This window comes from Panthera pardus, unplaced genomic scaffold, assembly GCF_024362965.1.
Source record: "Panthera pardus isolate Hobbes unplaced genomic scaffold, ASM2436296v1 HiC_scaffold_16, whole genome shotgun sequence".
Lineage (NCBI taxonomy): Eukaryota > Metazoa > Chordata > Mammalia > Carnivora > Felidae > Panthera > Panthera pardus.
In genome coordinates, this window is record NW_026526721.1 from 47558873 (window position 1) to 47571000 (window position 12128).

Below are 12128 nucleotides of genomic sequence, written 5' to 3' on the forward strand. Positions count from 1 at the left end.
TAAGATTGTACTGCCCATTTTAACCACCTTTCTCTTGCTCTAATTTCTTTCACTACCAAATTACTTTAAAGAATCCAAGTCTTAGACTGACAGAATGCCCTATCCCCTTTCTCTATGTCTATCCTCATTTCTCTGGCCAGAGAACTCACAGGGAAATCTTCTTGTGCCCTCTGCCTCATATGAGTGCTCTTCATCTAGCTCCTGGTTCCCCCACCAAGCTGTATACCTCCAGGACAGAGTTTAACTGTGCATCTCCACAGCACCTAGCACAGAACCTCACCCAAAATTGACACTTATTATTTGTGAAATGAAAGAAAAGGTGCCTATACCAAGATCCTAGTTTTCTCACCACTCTTCCAATCTCAGCTCATTGTGTCTCTACTTGTGAGCCATCTGCTATCTGCAGAAGTAGGTGACCCAATGTCCCTCTTCCAGCCCCTTCCTTGAAAGACTCTCCCACTTTGACATTCAGAGCTGGAATCCCTCCTCTGCCACCCCTGACTGCCCAAACAGTCCCTCTGGCTCCTCTCTGGGTTCCCCATGCTCTCTCTCCAGCTACTCTTCTCCCTCTGGAAATCATCACACTATCACAAGGATGACCTTCTTATGGATAGGCTGTCCTTTCTTGAATCCTTCTATAGTTGCTTCTGTACATAGGGCTTAAGTCTCCAATCAGTTCATAAGCACCTTGGGGGCCAAGGTTTCTTTTGTGTTCACTGTAGTACCTATCACAGTGCTAGGCACTGGACTCATTTGGCAGTTGTAACAGAGTATTTGTTTTTTAATAGTAATTATTACATTCCTCCCCTGGGTCAAAACAAAAGAAAAAATAAATTCTTTTGTGCTATGTTTAAGTTTTGAATTTTTTTTCAAATTTGCTTAGTTGCTTTACTGTTCTTTAGGCTTTTTTTATACTTGTATAGGAACTTCCTGGCATTATGCTGCCAGCTGTAATATACATTTAGGCTTAAATATCACCAGGTAAGAGTGTCTGTTGAGTTAGATCATGTTCCCTCCTTTGCCATCCCTGGGCCTCACATTCCTCTTACTGAGTCCATGCCTCCCATCTGTCCAGTATTTCCAGCAGTAGATTTATAACTTTATAAAAGTTTTTTACCCATGCAACTACATCATCTCTAGCAACCATTTCACATCTAAATAATCATCCTTGGCCTCCTTAATAATGTTAGTATAAAGATTTGCCAACACTTCTTTTTTTCCAGATATTGCTTCCAAAAAAATGATGAATTTCCTTACTTCTAGAGATTGCATCATCCTCTTCCCTCCTCAACATCAGTCACTTCAGAGCCAGCCCTAGTGACTTTGTAATTATGGTTCCCAGAATATAATTCCTTATGAGGGGTTTTGTGACTTTTCATAGATGCCTCCATGATGTCAGCCGCCATGGTTCCATAACCCATCCTCTCTCCCTCAAAGACCACATTTTTTTTAACAGTAGCCTAATCTGTTTATCTCCTCAGATCATAAAGGACTCCTCAGTAAGAGTACTTATCCCTTTCCCTCTCTATTCATCTTTCTCACTGTTGTATTTTCTTAATATTTACTTATTTGAGCATTGATAATTTCATATCTCTCCCACTCTTCATCTTCAAGATTATTCTTGACTATTTTAAAAGAGGACTATGTCCTATCCACCCAATGATTTACCTTCTTCCTTGCAACTGCCTCAATTCTTTTCCTCTTTGTATTAATCTACTATTGCCTAACAAATTACCACAGAAGTTAATAGCTTAAAACAGAAAAATAAATTATATCAGAGTTTCTGATATCCCACAGGCATGGCTTAGCTCAGTCTCTCTGGCTATCCATCTCTTATCAGGTGCCAGTCAGATTGCGGGCTGGAGTTGAAGGGCTTGACCTCCTTATTGGTAAGCCTCAATTCTTGACCATGTGAGCCTCTGCACAGGGCTACCGCAGAACATTGCCACTGGCTTCCCTCAGGCTAAGTGACCCAAGCAGAAGCAAGCAAGAGCACTCAACACAGAAACCAGTCTTTTTTATGTTATATTTGATCTCAGAGCTGACCTCTAATCCCTTCTACCTTATTCTGTTAGAATCAAGTCAGTAATTCAAAAAGTGGGAATGAAGACCTGGAGATAGTGATCACCAGTAGCTCTCCTGGAATCTACCCTCTGGCCTCAGTGATTTATATCCCTCCCATATGCAAAATGTATTCACTCCTCACAAAGAAAGCAAAAGCCCTCTCCCTTTACAGCTTAAGCTCAGTGCCTAGAATTTCATTGTCTAAATCAGGTGCAGGGACATTTAAGGGTCCTTGGGTTTAGTTCCCTAAATAAGGCTTCTTAAGAACATTTCTTCTCAACCTATTAAACTAAGGAAATACAGGCATAGAATAACCTTTATAGGCATTTCTATTCAAGTAGTTGACACAGGGGTCATTGGTCCAGAGCATTTGAAAATGTTGGGAGTTTCTTTATTAAGTTTTAAGGCCCAGGTTCCTTAGGTTCTTCCATGGTTCTCAGCTCTGCTTTTGGGTATCTTTGTGTTGCCCTCTGAGTCATCCTTCCACCTTTTCTTTTAAAATGAAAGCTAGCATAGATTTGCAATGGAAAAGCTCTTTCGGCCTTCTTGACGGTGGAATTCTGAGGGTTTAAAGACCTCGCCTCATTTTATTCCGTCTCTCAGCTTCTCAACTCAAACTACACTTATTTCTGAATATATAACTCCTTTAAGAATTTTGTGAGTCTTCTGTGGTTCTTCTTGGGTTTACTTGATTGGGCAGAAGTCACACCCACAAATCTTTTCAAAATAAACTTTTCTCAATCTTGGGCCCCTGTTGAGAGAATTGAGGGACAGTAACTCTTAAGCTTCCTAGAGGCATGTTTGAGATGATCTGTGAGATACATCTTTGATTTCTTTAAAGAGATCTTACGAGACTGAATAGTACTCTGAGGTACCACCTTTGTTCTTTTTTTTTTTTTAATTTTTATTTTATTTATTTATTTATTTTTTAAATATATGAAATTTATTGTCAAATTGGTTTGGTACCACGTTTGTTCTTTCTGAGGTCTTAACAAATGGATTTGCACTCCTATACCTTGACTTCTTTGATAGTCCTTCTTTCAATTTAATTTCTTCCTTCGAATTTTACTGTAAGCCACAAGAAGAAATTAGGTGACACATTCAATGCTATTTGGATCTCCTTTGCTGGATTACCCATAGTATTGGACACATTTTCTATTTTCCACATAGCTGCAGACAACACTACTTTGTGCCACTAAACTTTGTATGACTACATAACTTTGTATGACTCCAGTTTCCAATAAGATTTTCCTCCCTATCTATCTATCTATTTATAAGTAGGCTCCACACTGGGCATGGAGCCCAACACAGGGCTCAAACTCACAACTCTGAGTTCAAGACCCGAGCTGAGATCAAGAGATGCACCCTTAACTGACCGAGCCACCTAAGTGGCCCAGATTTTCCTCACTTTCTGCAGGCCTACACTCTCAGTGTCCTCAAAGTCCAAATTTTACAGGCAATGTGTTCGGAAACACTATTCATCCATTCAGTCACCTGAGTTTTGACACATTTCAAAGTAATTAACAAAATCAGTACACTCCTCCCAGACACTTCAGCATGCATATCATTAACTGAAGTTCAGTATTGAAAGATCTTCTTTTTTTCCTTTCAAGGTAAAGTTAACATACAGTAAAATGCAAATGTCAAAGGTATCATTCACAGAGTTTTGACAAATTCATACAATTTTGTAACAAAACCCCCTACAGATTATCATCACCTCAAAATCCTCCCACACCACCTCCATATCACTATTCCACAGTCCATGCCCCAGGACCAACCACTGTTCTGATGTCATGTAAGTGAAATCATATAGCATATGCTCTTTTGGTCAAAGCTTCTTTTATTTGGTACAGTGTTTTTTAGATTCATCCATGCTGATGCATGGTGTTTCATTTTTCTTATTGCTGAGTACATTAGTCTGCTAGGGCTGCCATAGCAAAATACCACAGACTGGGTGACTTAAACAACAGAAATTTATTTCTCACAGCTCTGAAGCCTGGAAACCCAAGATCAAAGCGTCAACAGGTTTGGTTTCTCCTGAGGCCCCTCTCCTTGGCTTGCAGATGATCACCTTCTCACTGTGTCCTCACATGCTCTTTCCTCTGTGAGTGTCTCTTCCTCCTCATATAAAGACACCAGTCCTACTGGATTAGGATCCTACCTTAGGACCTCCTTTAACTTTATTACCTCTTTAAAGTGAATGTCTCCAAATACAGTCACATTGGGTATTAGGGCTTCAAAATTTGAATGGGAGGGAGGTGGGTAAAATTCATTTCATAACATTTCAAAATATTAAATTATATGAATACCCCACAGTTTATTTTTCCTTTTTTTTTTTTTAATGTTTATTGATTTTTGAGAGAGAGAGAGCACAAGGAGGGGAGGGGCAGAAAGACAGAGAGAGACACAGAATCTAAAGCAGGCTCTGAGCTGTCATCACAGAGCTAGACACAGGGCTCAAACCCACAAACTGTGAGATCATGACCTGAGCTGAAGTCAGATGCTTAACCGACTGAGCCACCCAGGCACCTCTGTTTTTCTATTGATGGATACCTGGGGCTACTTCCTATTTGGGACTATTATGAATAAATCTGCCACAAACATTCATATACAAGTATTTTTCTGAATGTATATTTTTATTTCTCTTAAGTAAATATATAGGAGTAGAATTGCTGAATCATGTTTAGTTTTCTAAAAACCGACCGACTTTTTTTCCAAAACCAATGTATCGTTTTTGTATTCCCACCATCCTATATATTTGGAATTATCACTCTTTTAATTTTGGACATTTTGATGGGTGTGTACCAAATAACTTTGACCAAACCCAAAAGAAACTAAAACAGCAGTTCTAAATTTGGTTTTAATTTTTACAGTGAACGTGCTTGTTTTTGTTGTAAAATGGTAATTATTATTTTTTTTATTTTTACCAAAGTGATAAGCAAACACTATTAAAAGTCTTTCATAAAAAAGCAGCATCACCTTTCCTACTCTTATCCTAGGTCTTTCTTCAGAGGCAACTACCCTCAGCTTTTAGCTGTTTTCCTTATTTGCTAACATATAGTTTATACTGCTGGTTTTTTCATTTATATCAGCTCCTGACATGATCTTTTAATTTCCTGAGGTAGCATATGAGGACACATCTCTGCCATCTACCCCATACTCCCTCTCTAATTGTTAATTCCCCTGCTAACACAATATCAAATTGTGGTTAAAACCATTGTCATTATCTCACAGTTATGACCATGGAACTACCGTTTCAGTGCTGAGAGGGAAAAGACTATAATCATTCCTCCTTTCTTATATATACAACTCTTTGTTTTCATGGCATTGATATTTACCTCATTTCTTCATTTGCCCAGCTTGTTGTGTTCCTACTGTTAATTGTTTCCATATATTCCAATATGTTTTCCACATGTCCATGAATATTTTCCATATGCTCAAATAGATCACTCATTGTTCTTTCCTGCAGACCTCTATACTCCTATTCCACTCTGAATAGGTTATTCTCTTGGTCTGGTGAGCAATTGAGATTTGTCTTTACTGCCCCTTCAACACTGTCCTGGATTAATTTCTTTATTTGCTGAATCCCATATCTTTCTCTTTTTTTGATTTAGCCCTTTATCTTGCTAGAATACAGCTTTTAGTATCTATGGGTAGGAAGTCCATTTTTTGAGACCTTAAATACCTGAAAATACCTTTATTTTACTCTTAACTTGTCTGATAGTTTGGCTGGGTATAAAAGTCTAATTTGCAAATAAATTTTCCTCGTAATTTTGAAGGCATTCTTCCATTAAGCCCTAGCATCCATTATTGCTGTTGCAGAATTTGACACAATTCTTTTTCTGGATTCTTTGTATTTTGTATGTTATTGTTTCTCTTTTTGGAAAATTGTAGTCTTTTGTTTGTCCATAATGATCTGAAATTTCACATTGATGCTCCTTAGTGTGGGTATCTTTCATATACATAATATATATACGTAATGGGTTTTCAATTTAGTTTCATGTACTAGAAAGTTTCCTTCAGTTCTGGAAAGTTCTTCCTGCATTATTTCTTTGAGCACTCCTTCTTCACTGTTTTATGTGGTCCCTTTTTCTGTAATACCTTTTACTGGGATGTTGAATCTCTTGGACTGATTCTCCATCTAATTTTCTTACCATTTTTCATCTTTCTGGAAGATTTCCTTTATCTTCAAGACTTCCTCCTACATTTTTATTCCATATTTCTTATTTATTTTCTTTTTTTGTTTCATGGCAGCAAATTCTTCCCTTAGGTGTCTGAGAATATTAATTATAATTATTTTGAACTTTTTATCTTTTGTTTATTTGCTCTTAATGTGGACACTTAACTGTGTATTCATATTGAAAAGAGATACACTAAAAAATTTACAGAATATTTTTGTGCATAAGTGAGGCCTGTTGATTAGTGGACTTCAGAGTAAGTTAACAGGATAGCAAGCTGTATTTACTATGCTCTTCCCCAAATGTCACTCTCTTTTGGCATTTCTCACAGGCCATTTTATTTTTCCAGAGAAAAGTTCAGTAGTCTCTTGCATACAATATGTAAGTCTGGCTCAAGACATTCCAAAAAAGGGACAGGAAAAGGAAGTGAGTCTCAACTTCTGTCCTATCTTCCCTGTGCCAAATTTCTTTGTGCTCTTCTTCTCTCCAGAGAATAAACCTTCAGTCTGCTGCCAGAAAGAGCAAGATGAGAGGAAGCAGTAATCGGATAGTTGCTTGGCTGTCTGGGCAGGAGATATAGCCCAGTGGGAGGCAGGAATGAGGCTAATCATTCTAAATATAAACTTTCAACCAATGTCCTTCTTTTAAACCCTCACTCTCTATACTACCTTGTGCTTCCAACTACTGAACTTTCTCAGAGTCCAATAAGCCAAACAACCTCCCCTGTTGTTAGCTTTCACCTCTGCAGAAACCTAAGGGCTAGCTCTGTCTTTCTGCTAATTACTTCTATCCACTTTCAACGATTTTCCATTTTCCAAAATGTTGTTGAAATCTCTCTACTACTGTTGTGCTCTCCCAATTTCATGGTCTTCATAAATTTATACACTTTTCAGTTTCCTTACTTCTGGTTTAGTGGCATTTTTGAGGCTGATTTGTCATGTTTAACCAGAAGTGTCATTCTTAAAGGATATAATTTTTGACACTTTAAGGAACTGAAAATATGCCTCACATGCTTCACTTAAAGATTAATTTTTTCATATGTATTTCTAAATATTTAAACTATATATTTAAGCTACATTTTTAAAAAATCACTAGATTTCATATGAAGAAATGGCATTACTTACCAACTGTCAAAGACATATACTGTTGAAACTGGTTTCCAGAAGTGGTTAGTTAGTCTGGCCTGAGTCTTGTGTGTCTTTTTACCTAGTCCCTCTGAGGGTAAACATCAGTATTTCTAAGGCAGCTGGTTAAATTTAGGAATTTTTAATACAATGGGCTTGTACTTATTCATAAAGCCACCTCATCTCTGTGGAAATTGACCATCAATTTGGCTTCTTCATTAGTGCCCAACATCAACCACATAAGGTGACTGCTCCCAGAAAACAAATAGTATAGTGCATTTCCTTTAGGATGATCTAAGAATTTGAACCTAACATTTAAACCTGACACAGTATGTTAACTAAAGCAGTTCATCAGTCATTTTTCTTTTTTCCTGTGCATGATTTGGAATTAAGTTTTTATTTTTTCTTCCAGAATTGGACAGTCCATATCCTTATAACCGAGCTTATTTCCAGACTTAATTTATGTCATGCTAGAGTTAATTAGCTTTGTAAATCTAGCATAAATACAACCCATCACATTGAACATGCTCTTAGCGCTATCATTTGCTAGATAACAAAATGAAACAGGTTTCTACATCTGCTTCCCAAAAGCCTTGATACTAGTGACAAGATACTACAGTAAGCCTTGAGGGATCTGCTAATCATATCCAGGCCTTTGCCTTAGGAGCATGAGCTGAATGTTGGCTAGTCTGTAATTGGACTCTTATGACCATCTGGCAGCTTCTGTGACATATTAGTGGCCTTGGCCCAGTTTCTAATTGGCATGTACCAGCATCAAACTGGCATGTATCTGTATCCACAAGACAGCTTAACTGTCTAAATAAGAGAGGTCATAATAGCTTTCTTTTCTTCAGCTATGATGCAATTGCTTTTGGCAGGTCTTTTTGTTTTAACTGAGAAGAAGCTAAAATTTCAAGATTCCCTTCTTACTTTATTCCTGAACCTTTTGAATCTACTTTTCTACTAACTGCAACAGTCTAGAAACTGCTTGCTTGTCCAGGCCCCACGTCTTGAAGAAATTATATATATATATATATATATATATATATATATATATATACACACACACACATACACACATACATGCATATATACATATATACATCTGGATTCAGGCCATAGGCATTCTTAATCTGCAGGCTGTCTGCAAACTTTAATAGAAAGCTTCATCTGTAATCATTTTAAACAGAGCCAGTGGAGACAAGATTGTTTGAGTTAGTAGCTTACCAGCTTAAACTGAGTACTTTCTAGTTAGAATGGAAACTTAATCCAGGAAAAACTCAAAATAAGTTTTCACTTATATTTTATATCTTACTTGGCAACTTGTTTGAAAATGTTGCATAAAAGAACCAGCACAGGAAACATTTTATATTCCTGCTTATGATTAATAAATATGGAATCTGAGGCATTCTATTTTATAAATCAAAGTCTTGATCCAAATCTCCTGCTTTTCTACATTACACACACACACACACACACACACACACACACACACACACACACAAACCTCAGGGTAAAAATAGCACTAAACTGTGTAGGGTACTCAGGGGTCAAGACAACAGACAAAATTGATTACTCAGAATGCCATTGTGCTGAGACTTTTGTCAGACCATCAGCAGAAACATTCATTTTGTAGTCACTATAGATAAGGCATTTGGTGCAGCTGTTTTTATAAAAGTATAAGTAAACGTGTCCTACTTCAGTTTTTCAATGCTTACTGAAAGAGGAAAGGAATGGGTAACAAAATAATAAACCAATGACTTGGAAATACAGGCTCACACTTTGCTAGTTCGTGGAAAATGCCAGTCACACTAGTCAAAGACTTTCTTACCACATCTTAATTTTAATCACATCTGTTTCTGCCAGTGTTTTACAAACCTGGCCACTGTCTTCAATCTTTAATACCCTGAACCACCACTTCAAACATACATATACACTCACTCACACATTTTGACCTTTGTTCAAAGATTTTTCCAATCTCAAGTCATCTGCACTTTCCGATTTTCTCAAATTCTCTCAGCCCAGTATTACCAAGATACTCTGAAGAATACGTTCACGGCCTGGGTACTTTGGGGCACCTACCATTAGTTGACACCTCATGCTGCTAAGATGAAAATTTCCTCATCTGTATCTCTTTACAGCCTAAAGAATGTTTCTTAGTACAACCAAAGGAAACAAAAGAAAATGCCACCAAGACAAGGAAGAGAAGAAAGGTATTATTAATATTTTCTTACAATGTCTTACAACCCCAGGTGATTTACCTCACATTTCTATATAGTGTACTTTGATGAGGCAATTATTGTAATTCCCACTTTAGAGATTGTAAGATTTAGTGAGGTTTGGTGACTTTCCTAAGGTGGTTAGTATTAAGTCTTTCTGTGGAGGTTAAAATAAATTCTTCAGATTCCTGTTTCAGTCTTGTGGAGGCACCATACATCTTTGTTCCCCACCTTTGTTTTCATTGTTTTTAGTAGACAGACATGGATTTCTAAATCTAGAAGGATCCCAAAGCTGTCCTGCTCGCTGGCTCTGCCCGAGAAAAGAAATTTACCAACTTCCTTTTCATATCTATTTCAGTTTTTAAAACCTTACATCCTGAAATACTAATAAAAAGAAAATAATAACTAGATGAAGGTAGTATAAGGGATTTCTGACTCTTAATTTGGAAACATAAAGCAAAAAGCTGTCCTTTCATTTTAATGCTTGCCTCTGAGTACATGGAAGGCTGTACTGCTCCTGTACAGACTTTCTCATGGCTCAGCCTTGGAGAAAGCATAGTTCGCTTTGACCTTCCACCACAGTTGTGAAAACAGCAGTGTAATTCTCTCCCTGCCAAGAAGGTCTCCTGCAGAATTCAGCAGAGGAAATATGACGGGGATTAGAGGAAAGAAGATGGATTCAAACCAATTCCTTAACAGCAAGCTTTTAGAAAACTGAGGGGGGGTGTGCATATGTTTTCTTTGCTCACAAATGACAAAACAGAAAGATGGGCGATGCCAAATTGGCTGAGATTTGGCAAGTCCTTAAAGAAGTGACTTTAACTTCTCTTTGATAGCTTATACACTAATGGCCTTCAGGAGTGTTAAGTTCTTGGTGGCTCAAGGTCAAAACTGTAGCTAGATAGTTTAGCTTTGGCTGAAGTCATGCTAAAATGTGCCTACTGGTGACATATTTTTAAAAGTTAACTCATTTGACAGAACTGACCATTCTTGGCAGTGGTATAGAGATGAGGATGTTGTGGAAAGAGGAGAAAGGGCTGGAGTAGGGGTGGGGAATGGCTCTTTGTGGATCTTTGGTGAAATATTAGAAGGAAATGAGAAGGGAAGTTTATGATGAAAATTAACTGAACAACTGTGTGTTCCTAGTACATTGCAGGCACTCAGTAAATGCTACACAAATGAGTCCAAATCAAAATAGATGCTGTAAAGTCTTTCCTGCTCTGCTTTTCGTGGGGCCACTTCAAGATTCTCTCCCAAGACCTGAGGATTCAGAGTCTAAAGTCCCCCTTTGCAGTGGGCTCCAATGCTCAGATTACCCCTGTAGGTTTTACTTTAATCCCAGAAATCCAAATGGAGACTCGCGGCCTTAAAAATCAGGTAGCAAAAAATTCTCAAAACTCTTCTCTCCCAGGAATAAAAACCACCTAAAGATTAAAGAGAAATTTCCACAGCAACAAGATTTCTTGACTTGTGATAGAAAATAATAGAGCCCTATTATGGAGACTCCCACAGAAATTTCAGTTCTCCTGGAAGCCATAGACCAAGAACTACAAGGAGCCTTTTAGATCGCCCATTCATTTTTGAAAGCAGTAGTTACATACAAAAAGTATTAAGTTTTTTCAAGCGTATTTATTAGAACTCACATTCATACTCAGCTTTCACCAAAATTTATGTGCAGTTTAAATACCAGAGGAATCAACCTATTCTAAGCTAATGCCATTTTAAAATCTCTCTTCCTGGGTTTTTTTTTTTTCTTTCTTCCTTCTCATGTCTTAGAAGAAGATTACTGATGTTCTTGCAAAATCAGAGCCAAAACCAGGGACTCCTGAAGACCTACAGAAGCTGATGAAGGACTATTACAGCAGCAATCGCTCAGTGATTGAGTTAGAGGAACTAAACCTACCAGGTACAGCCAGACTTGTTTGGTTTTTTTCCCTTCTTTTTTTTTTTTTTTTTTTTTTTTTTTTCTGTACTGTTCTGAGGTTAGTCATGTAGCAAGACTCAGTGTTATTGATATCAATTTTCCTGATGAGGAGGAGCAAAAAGGTTCATGGCTACATCTCAGCCATTGAATTTGATGTATTTTCCACATGCTAATACTCCTTTCCTCAACCTAATAGTTTTAACTGTTGAATGGTTCCTTTATTAAGATGCTAAATGGCATTTGTTCAATCTAATAGAAAGATTTGTAATTGCATTTTTTTCAAAAGGCTACTGTTGAGTGTGCATTTTTTTAGCATTCTTCAAGGAGTAAGAATCCCTACTGGGTATAGAAGTTAAATTAAAATAAAGATAAAGCACATATTTAAAAGTATAGATATGAAACGTTAATTTACTCATCTTTTATAGACAAGAACTTTAGCTTCAATAAGCTTTTAGTTTTGTTGTTGTTGTTCTTATCACAGATTTCTAGTTACAGTTTTGTGTTTATGGTAGTGTTTTGGGTTCCAGGCCAGACTTTCAAGCAAACTATCTAAAGATAGGGATAAAATTCTGCATTTTTAGCAAAGCTGACCCCTCACCCAAGCTGATTCTCTACTGTT

General features: G+C 37.3%; 1 protein-coding gene across 3 annotated transcripts in view; it reads left to right on the plus strand.

Moving 5' to 3' along the window:
* CMSS1 (cms1 ribosomal small subunit homolog) overlaps positions 1-12128 on the plus strand; it is a 379579-nt gene that overhangs the window by 352660 nt on the left and 14791 nt on the right. For 2 of the 3 annotated variants that reach the window (XM_053903253.1, XM_019448161.1), the window contains 2 exons: positions 9508-9579; positions 11362-11491. In XM_053903253.1, the coding sequence (XP_053759228.1) occupies positions 9508-9579; positions 11362-11491 (202 nt within the window). The remainder of the gene's footprint in view (positions 1-9507; positions 9580-11361; positions 11492-12128) is intronic. The other variant, XM_053903254.1, reaches the window with a different exon arrangement.